We start from the raw sequence: 19,305 nt of genomic DNA on the forward strand, positions 1-19,305 counted from the left end.
TTAGTTCGAGGACCCTGAAGCTTCGACACGAGAAGTTGAAGCTCCCCCAACCTCGAGAGAATGACGTCGGGGTCCAACTGGGCTGTAGACTGATCCAGCCTCCCTGTTGGACCCGACCGGCAAGATCCCATTTAAAGATGAAGTTTTGCCCCTCCATCTCCTACTCGTCAAGCTCTTTGCAGATCTAGCACCCCTCTCTTTTCCAAGCCGTTTCAATCCCACTTCACTCCCTTCCATTTTCTTCCTACTTCCTTTCCTAAATCTTCCCTATGCTAGCTACTAGTCTTCCCCTATTTATACATGGTGTTTTGCTTAGATTTATCCAATTTTTGTGATTTCTGATTCCAGTTCTCTGCCTCCAAGGCATCCCCCTTCCGAGGGTTGTATCCAACGACGGGCGGTGCTTCGGCTGTACCCCGCCTGAGGTGGTGACTACCCCTACTCTAGCTTGCTGCTTCCAACACTGCCCATCCACTGCTTCACTTTTCGGTCCCCTCCCACAGGCTGCAGTTCTCACCGGCTCCCCCCCACAGACAGCCATTGATCCGCTCCCCGTCAACCTCTATCGATCCTCGCTTCCATCAGCAAACCGCAGACCCTTTAAACTCCTCTCAACAACCAGCACATCCTTTGACAGCACTGCCGCCTTCGGCCTTTCCCGTCTACCTGGTCTCTAGCCACCATCCATCACTCTCACGCCAGATCCACCGCCTTCCAAGACTATTCATGTCTTATAATGTTTACTTTCTTACTTACAGAGTCGTTGCATCTTGCATTATTGTTTTATTTACTGGTATTGTTTGTCATCAAAGAGTCAATGTTGTACTTTCTTCAAAGTCCACAATAAAATTGTGTCGTTTGAGTCGTGGTTTGGGTTAGCTCTGATATCAAGAGTGAGAGAAACTCTTGTAGACTATTGTTGTTCAAATACTTATAGATAGTTAGGTGGCAGTATCAAAGCAATACCCGAGGAAGAAGACAATGAAGGCTAATTGAGGACAATTACAAAGCACCTGAGGCTTTCTCAAAAACTCGCGGTCGCCAAAAGAGGATTCTCACAAGGTAGTGGGGAGGTCTAGGCACTTGACAACTACATAAATGTCATGGGCAAGGAGCCAAGGAAGACAACAATAGAGGGACCTCGGCCAAGGGAACGGGAGGTGGCAACACCCGACATGGCGGGCATGTAGTTCTTGGAAAGGGAAGTCGGGGGGGGGGGGGGGGGGGGGAGGGGGTGGTCAGAGGACGGGGGGCGAGGAAAAGCAGATGAGTGTCGCTAGTGGTGGACGACAATGGTAAATGCCTTGAAGTCATTTGGTATGATAGCATGGAGCTCCTAAAGATACGGTAAAGAGATGAGCCAATCATATTTTAGAATGAAGGTAAAAGGAGTGTCGTTTTTTTCGGTTTTACATAAGTTTTAGGTGTTTGACAATTACATAGTAAAGTTTAGGTGTGAAATATGTATATAAAAAAAAATCGGATCAAGTGAATGTTTAAACTTATTCACAACGTCAACAATTTGGCATCATTAATGAAAATAAACACCTAGGATAAGGGTAAGATTGAAGGCAAACAAATGTCAAATGCCAACAAATTAGCACCTATACAAGGACAACTGATTTCAAATTAAAAATTCATGCAATTTTTGAAAAGCAACAACTCTTACAGGAAAAGGGTGCAATTAGTCATACCAATAGAAGGTCTGCCTCCACCACTTCTTCAAGGGTAGCATGAAAAGCTTCTACCAACTGAATAAAATTATTTCCTCATAAGCAATCGAGAAAATTCTCATCACTAGTATAAGGGAAAATTAATAGCTCTAAGAAGATACCTGTACAGGCAAATCCGAAATAAAACCAACAGTATCACTGAGAAGAGTTTTTCTCCTGAACAATATCCATTACAAATAGAATCATTCTAGTTAGTGCTAAAACTCCGCCTGCAATGATAAATTTCATTTATATATTACCCAGATGGAAGGAACACACTTCTTAGACGAGGATCCACAGTTGCGAACAATCTGTGGAAACAAACAGAACTTAAAAAACATGTTGGAATGGCCCATTTTAATAGAGCATATGAAAGCTAACGCAGCCATGACTGAACTATTCAATTATAATATATACAATTGAAATGTCACTCAACGCAACATGAGACAAGACATACCTATCATCGCTGTATATATGACTGTTAGAAAGAGCGCTAACTAACGTAGATTTTCCCTGCAGTCAAACGGTTAAAATAATAAATAATATCCTAGTTATGATGATCGCACAAAATCACAGAAATGATGATCATATTAACAGATGCAATCCAAAAAAAATAAAGCCCTTTTAAACCAAAATCTTGAATGAAAAAAAAAAAAGACAAGCAAACATTAATATATGGCACAAGAAATACAGTAAAGTCAAGCCATCGCAAGTCAAATAATCAGAACAGTTTGAATATGAAAAAAAAATTAGGACATTATTGCAGTTTGGTCACTCCTCACCGATTGCTGTACAAAGACTTGTTGCAGATCTAATCCAGTTTTTATATAGAAACCGATCTAAAATTGTTCAGTCAATTTCTTCGGAGGATGTTGTGGTGTCGTTTTGAAAATGTGCTGAAAATAGAATTCCTAGTGTTGCTTGCATAGCATGTGTAATGCTGAATACAAGTTCTTGTTTTTGTTTTTCAAAAGCATGATAGAATGATGATACATAAGGAATGGATATTGACCATAATTCTTGTAATGCTATGGTCGATATCAATATGAAACCGATCTACGAGATTAATAATATGGAGATCTTCAAATAGAGTAGGGCTATCATAAAACCTAATTGACAAATAAATGCGTGCAAGAAACTGTCATTCTATCCAAATAAATGTGTAAAGCCACTAATATCATAAAAAATAGAACATACCCTCCTATTATAAAATTAAATAATAATATGCACCATAAGAAATATAAAATTGCATCGCGTGCTTAGTTCTCAGGCTTTTGTCAGTCCACCCATTCGCACAAAACAAGTGGTGCCAATATCAAAGTAAACTGAGCATCAAGAGCTCATGACATGCCAATCAACCAAGATGGCCAGGCTTTGAAGCTCTTGCGCCTCTTTATACCATATAATGCCTTTGGCCACGACTGAACAAATCATTCCCTTGAGCCTAAACTATCACATTACATGCTTATCAAGTACATATTTCATATGACCGATGTTTTTTTTAATTATTATATGTAATGATCCTTAAAATAAGAAAATTGAAAGGGATGATTGGGCATATATAATTAAAAAGTTGATATTTTACTTCAAACGCCATAAAATTAACATGTGATAATTTTGGACTAGTCAAGCATTTCTACCAAGTATGGGCACCACAACGCATGACATGCCAATCAACCATGATGGCCAGCCTTTGAAGCTCTCGATCATATTTATATCATATCATGTCTCTGGCCACGACCAAACAAATCATTCCTTTGAACCTAAACTATCACGTTACATGCTTATCAAATACAAGTTTCATATAACCAATGAGATTTTTTAATTATTATATGTAATGACCTTGAAAATAAGAAAATTGAAAAGGATGATTGGGCATATATACTTAAAAAGTTGATACGTTACTTCAAACGCCATAAAATTAACACAAGATAATTGTGGACTAGTCAAGCATTTCTATCAAGCATGAACACCACTACGCTCAATGATTTCTATCCCACTACTCAAAAGAAAATTTTTTAAAAAAAGTAAGGGAAAGATAAATAAAAAATCTCTCTTTTAAATAATAGAATATTGTAAGAGCACCACTTACTGCATTTGTATAACCAACAACAGCAACAGTTGTCAAACTATGGCCATCTAAACCACCACGTCTTTTGCGAGCAGAGCGCTGTAAAGCCCTAGTCCTCCTTACCTCGTCAATTTCAGTTAGCAGTTGGTTTCTCCTTTCTTGTATTCTGAAAGTCACAAGATTAGATACAGCTACTCATAAAACCAACAACATAAAAACAAATGAAAATTTATTCAATAAACAAATAACTATATAAAAGATATATGACAAACAGAATATGGAATTCACATAACAAAAGCATAATAACGACACAACAATGACAGAACAACTGAAACTTGAGAAATATATCATGGATGCATGCTCCAAAGAAATTTAAGCTCAAAGCAATGACGTAACATGTATCCCCACTGAAGTCACAATTCCATAATCCTATTTAAAATTATGTTAACGTACTAAACCATCAATTTCACCTTTTTAGAGCAGCACAGAATTATAAATAAGGCAAAGGTACAGACTAACAGAAAGCATAACAAGGGCACAAAAATGACCGCAAAATTGGAACTAGAGAATTATTTCAAGTGCATATGCTCAACCTCAATTTAAGCTCAAAGAAATGTTAGCATTTATCCTTACTAAAGTGTTGTTTTCGAGAAGTCATTTAGACTGCAATTTCTACACCATTAACGAATTTAAGGCACGACAAAAAATAAAAAATTAAATAAAAAACAAAAAGGAAAGAAAAAATGTTTACAACCAATAACCATATGGCTCAACTCTCAAAGCCTCTTCATCTTTGTATGTGTGCTTTAGGTGTTCGTGTAATGCTAAAATCGTTAAAATGGTTACAGACAAAATTAGACATTCTTAACAAAAATCATATTAAACTTGATTACTAATTGATCCAAATATACTAAGTTTAATGATATTTAACAGAATATTAAAATAAACTGGCAGGTATCATGGCATACAGTAAGATGTAATTAACACTTCTCTTTTAGGTTATAGTAAATAAAGTAAATCACAACGCGCACACAAAAACAACATAATATTAGTTGAGGAAATTGATGTTCCCATGCGTTTATGACTCCAATTTTGCCTCCATGAAGAAATATAGAGATATGAACAACTCCCTACTTGTTCTTGGAGGGAATGCATCAACAAAATGTGTTAGGCAGCGCCTTATTATTGACAAGAATGAAAATACAGCAGCACCCCTATTGTGCCGACAGAAGAGAAATTAGCTAGCGAAGGGTTGTATTTATGATAAGGTACAATCATTGAGGCATCCAAGAAGTAATATTTGATTATTTACATTGTACTTTAAAAGCTACCCCCAAACAGACTCTTAGAAGTGACCAAAATATTATCTGATAATAAAGCAAACTTCACGAGCATCTCCTGGTCGTCGAGACGGTTCAAACAAGTATATTTGTGTCTGAATCGGATTCCGTTTGACATGTTTTGAGGCATCAAACAATCACCTTATTTAAATATTACGTAAATTAAATTTATACATTTACATATTTATATATGGATATTAATATATTTCTATTTTTATATAACTAGTTAATATATCTTTATATATTTATATATTAATTATGCTTAATCTTCAAATTTAGGTTTAAATTTAACTTTTTTCCTAATCAATTCACATACAAATAAAGGCTTAAGTTGATATTAATAGAGTAGTTAAAATAAAGATGTTGAAAGTGACTTTATTTGAATGAGCGGAAAATTTCAAAAGAAAAGAAGAGAATGAATCCTTCTTCCTCTCCCTCTCACAGCTAGGGGTGTAAACGAGCCAAGCTTGAGCGAGTTGAACATGTGTTCATGCTCGGTTCATTTATTTATTTATTTATTGTTTGAAATTAGCTCGTAAACAGTCTGTTCATGTTCGACACGAAAAATATTCATGTTTGTGTTCGGCTTGAAAAATATTCGCATTTGTTTTCAGCTTGAGTTCAACTCAAATAGACAAGTTCAAATTAATTAGAAAAATAGATGTAGAGAGTTGGATTCAAACCTACACCAATTATATGCAATAAAAAACGCGAAACCACATGACCATGCAAGGAGTGGTGATTTAAAATTCGAAATAATTATATATAATATATTATTATATATAATTTCCTTATTTTGAGCAAAAATAAGTCGCACATGATCGAACAAAAGGTCTTACATGGCTTGTTTATATTTCGAGCTTAAAAGATTATATGTATTCAGCTCGCTAACTTAACGAATGATTCGAATAAAAGTTATTTAACAAGTCAAACACAAGTTGTTTGTGAACAACAATCTTTTTTGACAGCCCTAATCACGACAAGAATAAGGAAAAAGACAAAAAAGAAAAGTTTCAAAAAACAAACACTAATTTACTCTTCTTATACAAGCTTTTCTTAGTGCATTAGGGTGAGGCTTGCATGCGAGACTCGCGACGCGGTGTGCAATTCAAACTAAGTACTCGTACACGTTTTTCTTGATGTGTTAAGAAAATTTCCGTGTTTGCTTGAGTTTTCATGAAAAAGAAACCTCGATACATGTGTAAGCATGGCGGAGACAACGACGATGCCAAATAGCCTAATGAATGTTTGTACATGTTTTCCTTAGCGTGACAGAAAAATTTTATCATTTTTTTTATTTTTGTAATTGATTTTGCAGGTCCACAGCTCCGTACACACATTTCTTTGGGTGGCAGGGTGCACTACCATAGTGCAAACCACTCATACACGTCTGTCTTGATGTGGTGGGTAGACCCAGATTTTCAGGTGAGCCTCCCTCAAGGGGATGACGTCGGGAGGCTGCCAAAATTTCATCTGAACGCCGCTTACAATGAATAATGAAACTGAATTTATTTATATTAAAATTCAATTAAAATAAATTTCCTAAATTACAAAGGATAAATTTTAAAAAGAAAAAAAAATTAAATTAAATAGAACCTGCATAACATTTACATGGGACTCGATAGCTTATCTTCGAGCATGAATGAAACCTATAATTGACTCGTTAGCTTGCAAATGAGAGTGAAATGAACGCTCTATTAGATGCTTGAATCACATTACAAGATTAATTAAAAAATTAAAGATCAACAAAAAATTGCTAAAAATTTGAGTCTATTTTTCAACTAGAAGAAAATATATGATAGACCTTTGATGAAGCAAATTGCTAGCATATGAGCATAACAAGCTTCATTGAATATCCAAGATTTGAAAAGTTGAAAGCAAAGCTAAGCATATGAGATAAAATTCAACATTCTGAATGCATAATCAAGATTCTCATTTGCTAAATAATGCCATCAGATCCACAATCCTCCTACATGAGCGAACAAAAGGCGAACTTAAAATAAAATTTTACAGGCATCTCAATAATTAGTATGCTCATGCAAATATCCAGAACTTTGAGTGATTTCAAGAGTAATTAATAAGTTTAAGTAAAGATATGAGCACACATCACAAGGCTACCTCCAAATGTATTAAAATTTGTACAAATGTGCCTTTTAAATGCATTGAAATTGGTGCTAGTGAACAAGGTGTGCATACCATAAAAGTACGTGCATAGGCTCCAACCATCATATTGAATGCTCGATCATATGGTCCAAGAATATTGTGTGGACTTACATTGAATTAATTTTTAAAATGCCACCATAAAAAATATGCATGTTATCCAAAATATTAAACCCTCGTGTGCTCCATCGTTTGTTTCATATTCCTTAATTCTAAGCATCTGAAAATGTTGCGCAGGTTAAGTGTATTTTTAAGCTAAAATTGAAAATACATTGATAAGCATAAATGTATCTCAAGGCTTAACAAAAATTTTCCTTCCAAAAGCCAAATTGAAAAGTATTAAATCACGCATCCTCTCAAATATGTCGCCTTGCCTATAGAGCAATGTCGTAAGTCTCACTTTTGTCCAATCTAATCCTCCTCCCAACAGGTACCACTTGACAATAGTTATTTGATACCCCGATGATGGCAGTGTTGAATGTAAATTTCAATCGGATGAGTCTACTTTCCAAATAATCTCAAAAGAATATCTAAACAAACTCAATTGATTTAGGTTATGAGTCTGGTCTTCAGTAAGTAGGACAGAGTCGACAGTTTAAGATTACTTAAATCCCAGATGATGGTTGCATTGAAAATAAATCTCAACCAGATGGGTTTACTCCAAAATCAAAAAGACTTCAAAATATTAAAATAAAATCAATCATTTAAAATTTAACAGCAAAACTCATATGTCCTCCGCGATCTTTTATCTAGGGTGACAAATCTATTGTTACTCTAAACTCACAAAAAACTAATGTAATATTAAATATACTACTAATTTAAACTCAAAATAACTGTGGCAGTAAAAACGTAGATCAAGTATTTTGTCTGCATGGTTTAAACTCACAAAAGAAGTGTTAAGATCAGAGCCCTCTAACCAAATGGTTCGACAATAGGCTCCATCAAGTGGTTTAGCCAGTAGACTCCATTATAAAATGGTCACGATTGCAGGTTGCATATCCACCAATGACATTCTGCCCCCTTTGAGTTATAAATCATAGGGTATATTTGATATGACACAAAGCTCTTTATAAACTAAGGTCGACCTAGATTAGTTCTCTTACACAAATATCCACCCCACATCTGCAAGGTTCCCTTAAATGAAGCAACTCATGATTGTTGACAATGATTCTTCTGCCAGTTTGGGTCGCTACCTCCTCTTACTAGGTATACCAGTGACCATGACGACCCAAGATGACGAAATCATTGAATCTTGATCAGGTGCTTCATCATTTCCCTCACTATCCGCTCTTAAGTTCACGATGAAGATTTTATAAGTTTAAATTTTAAACTTTTTGCTACTATATGCTAAATAATCAATTTTCCGATTACTAGCCTTAATCAAAAATGTTTTCCCGTTATTGAGAGTGATAATTAACTGTAGGGGCTCGTGCCTACAGAAACCTCACAGCCCATATCATTAAAATCCTCACAAAATGAGCTCTAGGCAGTGTTATCTACTATCTCATATGCTGTATGAAAATTTGACCAGAAATCTCACCGTAAACTCCCTCGTTCTCATTCATCTTCTTTTTTTCCTTTCAAGGAAAGGGACGGCCAAGATATTTTGAATTTTTGGAGCACACAAAAAACTAGAGTACAAAGAATAATAAATAGTTATTAAAGAGATGGTAGATATAGTGCATATTAATAACAAGGTGGAAAATAAGTTGAAATACATTGATCTTATTTAATACATAAATACATATAATGTGGGTAAATAGAGATTGATATGACAGAATTTTGAAAAACAAAACATAGTATTATGGCTAAACGAGAAAAAAATCATCCAAATATAAGCGTTAACTCTTCATGTAGCCACTCAACATAATGAATAAAGCCAACCCTGAAATAGTCAGCAAAAGGTAAATGATGCTGATGATCAATATCATGATAATGTAGAATGTCCCTTATAGATTAGATGGCCACTATTTGACAAAAAATAACTAGTTTTAATTGTTTGAGTCGAACTACTCAAAAGGTGTATGGAACTTGTTTTAGCAAACGAAACATAGAAACTCCAACAATCATTTCCGAAGTCCATTAATGAAAGCATAACATACAAGAAATTTTCAATAGCTTCTTCCTGAAATTATAGTAAAACTGATTTAAAGTTTACATATATTAATTATAGAAAATTTTACCCTCTTCAATAATCTGTAAGAATAAATACAAAAAGAGCATACAAATTTACCTCCTCCGTTGGAGCTGTAGCTCAGTTTCTCCAGCACCACTAATAAAACCACGCCCTCCACTTCCTCTCCTGCAGTCAACAATCATATAATAAATATTAACTGCTTGAAATAGAAAAAATTCTGACGCTTGCACTAAGTTGACATATGTTTTCAGCTAAAGTGTAATATGTAATTATCATATACAGCTATATTTAATAAGCATAGTGGTCACTTCATTACATTAAAAGTTGCCTGATGTATTTTTTAACTTATGATAAACACAGAATATCTACCTGAAGCATAAAAAAAAATCATAAATGCATATCCTAAATATTTTGTACATACCCTCGCGCACTAACAACCTCAGCTTCACCACTTATTCCAAAAGTAAGGCGTCCATGTGAACCACGCACTCGAACAAGACGACTCCGCTTGTACATGAGAGCAGCTAGTTCAGACTGTAAAAATAGGGTATAAAACTTCATTACCCGCAAATCCTTTCTCAGGAAATGAGCAATAAACAAGGAAGATGATAAAATCACATCCTTTAACGCTTCCAAACATATGTAAGACAAGATTTCAAAACAAAAGGAGACAAAATTATGAAATTTGTAGGGCGATTGAAAGACCTGCAATTTTGCCTCTTTGGTCTCAGCATGGGAATTGAAGATCTCTATAATAAGGCCAACACGATCCAAAACCGGCTTTCCCCAAGAAATCTATCAAAAATTTTCAGTAGTGAATCAAATGTATTAGCAATTGATGATGAAATCAGACAAAAATATAAAGCTAAACTCAGATAAGCAGCATATTGATATGGCTTGCCTCCAAATTGCGCTGTTGGATTCCAGAAAGAGTTGCATTCACGAAAACAGCATCTATGTGATCCTGTTATAGCTACAAATATAGTTTTAGAAAGGGATCATAAATTTGTCCATAGATATTGATATAACTTTCTTAACTCCCTTCTGTGAATGACAGAATAAAGTAACTAATCATTGAAAAAACCCGGGAATCTCAACATTTAAAAGTTTATTTTTCAACCGCAGTTTCCTCTTTGCTAAAACAGATTTGGGTAAAAATCAATACAAATTCTTAATCCATATATATATATATATATATATATATATGTGTGTGTGTGTTTAAAAACAATCAAAAGTTGTCTTAAAAGATAATCTAAAAGAAGGTAAACATTTTTATGCTAGACATATACTACTACACAACTGAAAAACATAACATAATTACATGTAAGCAAAACTTCTCAGTTTCTTCTCAAAGTTTTGAAGTAAGAAAATCATAATTCAGATGCAGAAAATCTTCATCTCTAAATACTCTTTCAGGAATGTATAAACAGAAGAGATGAGAAATAGATAGAGCACCTCTGATTCCAATGCCTTCAGATGGGTTTTGATATTGTCCACAGTTCCCGGTCCAAAATAAGTATCTGATACAATTTTTGCAACCAAATCATCAGCACGAATACCAATAAAGCACTAAGTTAAGGAAAAACAGGGACCTTTCACACGAAACAATCATCCAACAAAATTACGAAAAGAGAAAACTATGTCTCAGAATTGTCAGCACATTAAATATCTACCAACAGAAGAAGACAAAAGCCATAACCAGGAATACTCGGTAATTGTTCAAAAGTCCAATCAATCCATAACCTGATTCTTAGCAAAAATAAGTGTGAAAATTATATTTCTTATGGCTAAATAAATAAATTACACTCTTTAATGAAAGAGAAAATAGACAAACACCTAAAAAGTCATACTCACATGTATGACCAAATATTATATAACAGAATTTGCAGTTCAAACATCTATTCATTATTTCAACATGCTGCAGTAAAGATTTCTGCGTATTTATTATATATAACAACTAAACTTCAAATTTACATATATGCCAAATTAACTATACATGAAAAGGGGTATTCCACTTTTTAAAAGACAGATCAGTGGTACTTTTGGTGTGATATGAAAGAATTGGGTGGAATAAATGTAAAAAAGCAAAGTTTATGTGTTAGATATGTAAACATATAAGAATTGATGGTATGCATGTAAAGCCTATAAAAGAAAAATACTTAACACTAGATACAACCAACACAACATGATTTTACTTTTGCAATATTTTCACCCAAATATATATTCATCTTTAATATTTAAAAATAGACATCTTAAGGAGCTTTTAACAGCCAGAGCAAAAAGAAACAAAGCATTTTTCTTCTTTGGCTTCTTAAAAAATCGAGCCAAAATATTGTGTTAATGAATAATTACAAAAACATACAATGACTTAATATTTCATTATAATAATCCTGAGCATCTAATCTTCTAAAAGTTATCTCACTCATTTTAAATTTTTGATGTCTCAAAATCAATACCACGTCATCTTAAAAACAATACGCCACAATGCTTCAAATATTCTTTTAAAAATTTCCATAGTAAATACAAGAAGATACTAACATAATATTAAAATGTAACATGAAATTATTTTTTTACAAAAACTCAGCTCACAATTACTTCAAATATCAAAATATTGCTGACGAATATATTTTCTCCTAAATAAATTATCATGCCACTCAATCATATGCCAATTTCAAAAACATAACCATAAGACAGTCATTTCATTGCTCTCTATATTTTTTCCATTAATTGCTACAACACATAGATTGCATCCAAAGTAGGTCACATTGGTATACAACAAATTTGATTGTTTGATAACATGATTTTCAAAGTTCATATTCCAAAACCATCACTTAAGACATCATGATATGAACCGTAGGCCTAATTTCCCAATGCATACCACATCCTTCAATATCTTTCGCTCATAAATACAAGAACAAAATACTTGCTCTCCAAGCAGTTGGTACACTATCAATTTTTAAGATCTAATAAGAGATTGTATAATCAAACTATTCAAATCTCTCTCATAACTTCAAAAAAATTGATATGTACACCACATCAATAGGTACATAGCATGAACATATACAAAATTAAGGTTCATTTTTTATTATCTATGATAACCTTCATGATTCCACTCATTTTACATGTCCTTCTAAAAAAAATTCATCCTTAAAATTCTTATTTATCAAAATTCATGTTCAATCTTCAGCTTAATCTTCACATTTAACTAAAAATTTATAATGTTCTCACTCGAAATACATCTAACTTGCTCGAAGCTTCTATAGCTCTTGTTCATTGTCTTACCAAAATTTTTCTTCCTTTTTCCTGCTACCAAGTCAAGCCGCCTTTCCTTCTCCTTCCTTCCCGTAATCATTCCCTCCTTCTTCTGAATCAAGCAAATTTACGAGAGCTCTTTCTCTTGTTGTCAAACCAGCTTCAAGATTTGTGCAATCCCTTTTCTTTTCCTGCAATATTCATTGTTGTCACCTTCCCAATCAAGTTAGGGCGCCTTGCCCTTGCAAACCTTGTTCCTGTTACAAGAATAAAGTCAGGGCATCGCAACTTTCCACTGCACTAGACACTGATAGCTATAGGACTTTCTCCCTCTCGCCTAACTCTCCTTTGACCTAGCCAAAGGTAGAGGACAGAAGCTTGCTCTCCTCCTTTCTCGACCAATCTAGCAGGTAAGCTCCTCTGTGTTTAATGCAATTATCTTATATATAAATATGCATGTATGCATGTATGTATATATACATATCCATGTATAGATATATATATATATATATATATATATATATATATATATGTAAATTATGTTACACCTAGTTTAATAAATAACTATGTTAAATTGCATAATTGCTTATATTCTGAATTCCACTTTGTGTAGTAGGAAAGTGTTGGGTGAACCATTAAAAAATTTAGAATTTTGTGTTTGTTTCAGATAAGTAACTATAATTTATTACGGGATAAATGTAGTAGTTATCGTTAGAGGCATTAACGTTGTTGTTTGTATCAGAATCATAGTTACTTTGTAAGATTGTCAATCCTGTCATAGTTTCTCAATTTATTTCTTTTTTGGCCTTGTTGTAGATTTATTTATTGCTCATGATGAAAGAATTAACTACATTATTTTTTTGCCCTTGTTGCAAGGTTGTAATGTTTTATTTTCTTACTTATTACTATTATGAATTGCAATTAAATTTCTTGCATTTTATAATTATGCTTAAAATAATAAATATGTTGGTCATATTATTTAAATAATCTTCCACTAAGAAATTTTAATTATATACTTGCGTGCAATGGTCTACATGTCAATGCAATCACTTTGGATATTGGAAATAGCTGGGGTTCCTTTGTTGATAATTACCTTCCTGATTTCAAAGTGTTCGATATAGCCGACTACATATAAATAAAAATTGAAAATAAGTAGCAAATAATAGTAAATTTTATGCTAATAAGACTTGATTGGATTTGAGGTTATTGTATTGATTGTCAATAATTTCAAATTTCACTAATTTCAATTTTGATATTTATAGTAATATACATATACATATAGTGAATCATCCCTCTTATTGTTCATACTGCATATCCAAATCTTTAATATTTATGTTTTAATAAACAACGGTTATTTACTGAATTTAATTTGTTAAACTCAATTATTAATATTTTTGTATAGTATATTCTATTCAGCCACTTACAAAATCATCTCTACATGAATAAATATTCCAGCTCTGGATTTCTTCTTTTCATTTTTGGTATTTGCTTTGGTTATTATATTTCCTCTTTAAGTTTTTGGGTAGTTGTTTCTATATGGTCAGTTCAATTTTGTTTCAGTCGGTCTTTTATTTTTCATTCGGTTGTATCAATCAGATTCTTATTTATGAAATAACATAAAATTCATCTTTAATTATTTATTTTTTATTGCTTGCATACAATCTTTTCTTTTGATAATAAAAACAAATTTGCATCATTGTGTTGCTAAGGTATACCGACTTCTAGACCCCACAAGTGACATTACCAAAGTTACAAAAAGAAAATACTCTAGATCCCCTTTTTTATGTCTTACCTAACTTATAAAAGAGGTAAAATAAAATAAATCTAAATCATTCAAAATCTCTAGATCTCCTTTTTTCTTGTCATAACAAATTTATTAAAAACCTATAAAGAATATGACATGAAAGAAAAAGGACCGCTTAGCAAATTTTTTTTAGCATTCAAACTGTAACTTTCAGTAGTTCTTTTTATTAGTTTTCTAATTTAACTCTTAAGACATCTTCCTATCTTCCTATCTATTGAAGGGCTATTCTTCTGATGGTGAAGCAGAATAGCATATTCTCATATCAAATATATCTCTTGTAACACCCCCATGTTGTCGGTCAAGTAGATTCAGAAATGCATATATCGATTATTTATCTTGAGCAACACTTTGCGCTCTGTAGCCCTCTCTGTGAGAAGCCTTCAAATTGGCGTTTTCCATTAGAAGCTCCGCCTGTGTTTCTGCTAATTGCATAATTTGGTTTAATGATGGTTTGAAAATGTAGGCTGCAATTATACTCTGCTAGTGATATTTGAGCCAAACGGATAATTGCATTTTTATGAGATTTTATGGTTATGTAAGGTCACTTTTCAATCTTTTCAAGCACACAAACAAAGAAGCAAATTAACGAAGCAATTTTGTTGCTTTTTACAAAATAAAATGTCATGTTCTTATCACTAATTAGTAGCTAAATTTGCGGACATCTTTTAGCTGAATAACAGTAGTTATGTTGGATGAATATCAAGATGTCAAACCATCTGAAATTTTATAATACAGTTACTATTTCAATGATGTTGGTGTCTTTTCATAGAAAAATATTGAATTAAAAACACAGCGCTACAGCAATGTAAAGAATAACATTTACAGAATAATAAACTAAACAGCTCTTAAAATAACTTCAACGTTTCAAGAAAAAAAAAAACATCGTAAAAATAAGAATGCACCGCAGCAATAAACCTCCAATAGCCATTCTTCAAATATCAGGTGACAGGAAGTTAGTTCAGAAACTTGAAAAGAAAGGAAGCAGGAAAAGACAAACCGGCATGAGACTTGGAGGACCTGGCGATGGGGTTCTGCACAACAAGGTGGGAAGAGATCTGCTTGGCGGTAAAATCCGCCTGAACGAATCCGCCGCGCGGCTCCTCGAGCGACTTAGCAAGGTTAAGCGCCTCAGAGAGCTTCAAATCAAGGATGGATTCAGGGCGGACGCGGGGCTGGACCACAAACAGCCTCGGCGGGCTCTGTAGATCGTTCGCGAAAAGGAAGACGCCAGGAACGGCAACGTCCTTCTCTTTCCCCTCTTCACGCTCCTCGTCGCTTCCCTTCCGCTTCCGGAAAGACGAGAACAGTGCGCCAAAAGGCGAAGGCGAATTTACAGGAATCGGAGCACGTATGGGGAAGAGGGGAGGGGGATTAAGGGAACGGCAGAGGTAACCCGTTGGTGGTCGGACGCGAGAAACGATTCTCATCACCATATTTTCAAACTTCTCCGAACACGAAGTATGCCAGCGTAGCGTGTACAGGCCTAAAGATGGGGTTTTTAAGATCCTTGTTGCAACACTAATTGGGCATTTTTGTTACATTATTTTTTTTTTTTTTGGAGCATTTAGATTCATGCCACTTAATTCTTATATATTTACATATCTAAAACTATAATTTTTACATTTATACACCAAAAATTTTCATATCTCATAAAAAATTATACTATTTTAACTTTGTAAAAAGTGCAATACACTTTTCCATGCGTGTGTATGCAAAAATTAAAGTTTTGACATGCACATATATGATGTAAATATTCCTTCATTTTTTAAACATATTTATACAATTTTACATGTTTTCTTCTATCAAAATAAATTAATTTATTTATAAAGAACTCAAAATAACTTTAAATACTTGTCAACACTTCAATAATCGTCATTGTTATTATCATCTCACCAATCATTACCACTAATTCACTCACCACCATCATCAACACATCAATCAATTTTTTTTCATATTTAATAAAAGAAAATAATCATTAAATAAGAAAATATTAAAAATATATATCAAATCGTAAATTTCTTAAAAAATATGAAATATTTGCGTACATACCACCTAATATTTATGTATTTATATATCTAACAGCCACAATGGAACTTATACGGACCAAATCTTTCATATCACGTAAAATATCACTATTTTAACTTCTAAAAAATGAAATATACCTTTTTCATGCAGAGTGAAGAAGAAATTTATGTCAAAATTGAGTACCTTTTTATGCAGAGTGAAGAAGAAATTTATGTCAAAATTGAGATGGTACATATGTAAATCTTATTTATTTATTTATTTATTAGGGGTTTTTACATACATAACACACACTTCTTATGTACTAACATGTCTAACACAAACTTTACAATTTACAATCATAACACCAATCTTTAACATCACATCAAAAATACAGCTTTATTAACATTTTAAAAGTCAAATGCACTTCTTTTATGCAAAAATATTTATAGGACCAAAACGATGTAAATATAAATATCAAACTTAAGGTGTTAGAAATATAAATCGGTAAGAATTATGTGGTATGTATGTAAATTTCCCCTTTTTTTTTTCTTTTTTTTTTTAACTTTTTGAAATAGCGTAAGAATTATGTGGTATGTATGTAAATTTCCCTTTTTTTTTCTTTTTTTTTTTAACTTTTTGAAATAGATGTCATGCATGAACAGAAACAAGCATATAAACCCAAAAAAATCACATAATAAAGCAATAATGTATCAGCACTAGGGTAGTTTTCGTATGCCATGAGCACAAACTATATGAGGGAATTCATATAATCCTTTAAATTTTCATTTACTTCATAGTCAACAATGAGACCACATGTTATGTTGTGGGTTCAAGTTCACCATATATAGTGCAGCAGATTTATACAATCTGAACTTTGATGTTATGAATTGTGAGATCACACATTTTAAATTCCTTGAACACAAGCAGAAGCATAGAAAAACCAAAACTAAATTAAATTAGATACATGTAAATACATAAGAATTGTGTGCCATGTTATGTATGTTATTGCCCCAAAATTAATTTATTATCTAAATTAATCCCCTTTCTTCATCCCAACCTGATGCATGGATTGAAAAAGATGACAGCTTTGTACAATGATAGTTAATAATCCCACAAGGTAAGTACCAACGCCCACAAATAATAGAAAGAAGCATTGTGGTTGGAGAAATCTCTTGAGTGGCAAAAGTGAATAAATACCTGCCGTGCATTGATTCACATCTTCCACCAAGAACTCCACAAGGAAGCACAAGAACTTGATTCATACTACCTCCACCTTCACCCCATAAGGACCCAAGGGGTTAGCTTTATTATTGCGCTGAAAACCTCTCTCTTGTCGTCTGCTTTCTCTCCTCTTCTTCTTTCTCCTCTGCTTCTTCCTCTCCAAGTCCATCTCACCCCTCCTCTTATACATTTTAAAAGTAACGTTCCTCTCAGCCGCCATCACCCTCACCTTCTCTGTGATCTCCGCTGCAATCTGCCGATTGTAGAGCTTCCTCAACCCCTTCATCAGTTTCGCAAATGTATCGGGCTGTGGCATGAGCCCTGCATCCATCATATCCAAGCAGTAAGAACAAGCCTCCTTCACATGCTTATTTGAGAACAATGCATGTATCCATATCGTCCAAGCATAAACATTGAGCGTACAGCCCTTCTGCACCATGCAGCTCCACACATCTTTGGCTAACTCCAGCTTCTCAGCCCTCAAAAGAGAGTTCAACAGCTCCTTCAGGGTGCCATACTGTGGAGCAGTCAAAAGCCCTCTTGCCACCATCTCCTTGAAGTATCCAGAGGCTTCAATAAGGGATTCTTGGTTGATAAATCCATGGATCATGATGATGAAGGTGTCTAGCCCGGGGCTGAGGCCACTGGCCTCCATCTCGTTCCAGATGAGAACTGCTCTCTTCAACTCACCGAGTTTGCATGCCAAGCGAATTACCACGTTGTAGATGCTAAGGTCAGGTAAGCAGCCAGCTTTGGACATTCTGGTCATGAGTTCAGAGCACTTGTCTAGATCTTCCTTAAGCTCATGAACAGTAAAGATAGAGAAGTAAGTGCTGGGATTCGGCACACAGCCGTGCATTTTCATGGTATCCATTGCATCCAAGAACTCATAAGCTCGGTCTAACCTTCCTGACTTGCAGAACCCAGAAATGAGAGTGTTATAGGTGACAACATCTGGGACGCAGCCTCGCCTGCGCATTTCAACAAACAGTCTCATGGCTTCGTCCATGCAATCCCTTGAACAGAGGGCCTGGATGAGAGTCGTATATGAGATGACGTTCGGCTCGCACCCTTTGCGTCTCATCTCCGTAAGGAGGGCGTATGAGTCTTCCATCTTACCAGCGGCAGCAAAGCCGGCAAGGAGAGTGTTGTAAACGACGATGTCCGGCTCAAAACCTGCTTCCCGCATCTGAACTAGAATGTGCTTGGCCTCGTCGAGCTTCCCGGCGCGGCACCAGCCGTAAAGGAGAGATGTGAAGTGGCGCAGGTTAGGGGGGAAGCGGTCGCGCATGTCACGGAAGAGGGAGGCGGCCTCCTTGACGCTGCCGTTCTTGCAGAGGGCATCAAGGAGGCAGGCGAATACGTAGTCGTCGGGGGCGCAGCCGTAAGATTTCATCTCATCCAGTACCTGGACGGCCTTGGTAACCATACGGGCGGCGGCGAACCGGCGGATGAGGGTGACGAAGACGTCGGTGGTGAGGGCATCGGGTAGCTCACGTCGCATGCGATCTATGAGAGCCCAGGCGGCACCGAAATGGCGGGCACGGGTGACGGAAGAGAGAAGGGTGCGGTGGGCGGCGGGGGACGGGGGTAGATCAGGACGG

General features: G+C 34.8%; 2 protein-coding genes across 2 annotated transcripts in view; both read right to left on the bottom strand.

The window, feature by feature from the left end:
* LOC110022367 (GTP-binding protein At3g49725, chloroplastic) overlaps positions 1–17,755 on the bottom strand; it is a 30,200-nt gene extending 12,445 nt beyond the window's left edge. The window contains exons 1-12 of the mRNA XM_020721258.1: positions 17,678–17,755; positions 15,474–15,959; positions 10,876–10,940; positions 10,322–10,384; positions 10,126–10,215; positions 9,842–9,954; positions 9,517–9,585; positions 3,805–3,949; positions 2,170–2,225; positions 1,973–2,023; positions 1,835–1,889; positions 1,695–1,751 (exon numbers count right to left, since the gene is read on the bottom strand). Coding sequence (XP_020576917.1) covers positions 1,695–1,751; positions 1,835–1,889; positions 1,973–2,023; positions 2,170–2,225; positions 3,805–3,949; positions 9,517–9,585; positions 9,842–9,954; positions 10,126–10,215; positions 10,322–10,384; positions 10,876–10,940; positions 15,474–15,909 — 1,200 coding nt within the window. The 5' untranslated portion in view covers positions 15,910–15,959; positions 17,678–17,755. The remainder of the gene's footprint in view (positions 1–1,694; positions 1,752–1,834; positions 1,890–1,972; positions 2,024–2,169; positions 2,226–3,804; positions 3,950–9,516; positions 9,586–9,841; positions 9,955–10,125; positions 10,216–10,321; positions 10,385–10,875; positions 10,941–15,473; positions 15,960–17,677) is intronic.
* On the bottom strand, positions 17,469–19,304 carry LOC110022374 (pentatricopeptide repeat-containing protein At3g49730; the record flags this gene model as incomplete). The annotated part of the gene is made up of 1 exon (XM_020721268.1): positions 17,469–19,304. A coding segment is annotated over one exon (1,566 nt), but the record flags the coding sequence as incomplete, so codon positions are not given.
* Position 19,305: the final 1 nt, after the last annotated feature.

Source organism: Phalaenopsis equestris, unplaced genomic scaffold, assembly GCF_001263595.1.
Source record: "Phalaenopsis equestris unplaced genomic scaffold, ASM126359v1 Scaffold000188, whole genome shotgun sequence".
NCBI lineage: Eukaryota > Viridiplantae > Streptophyta > Magnoliopsida > Asparagales > Orchidaceae > Phalaenopsis > Phalaenopsis equestris.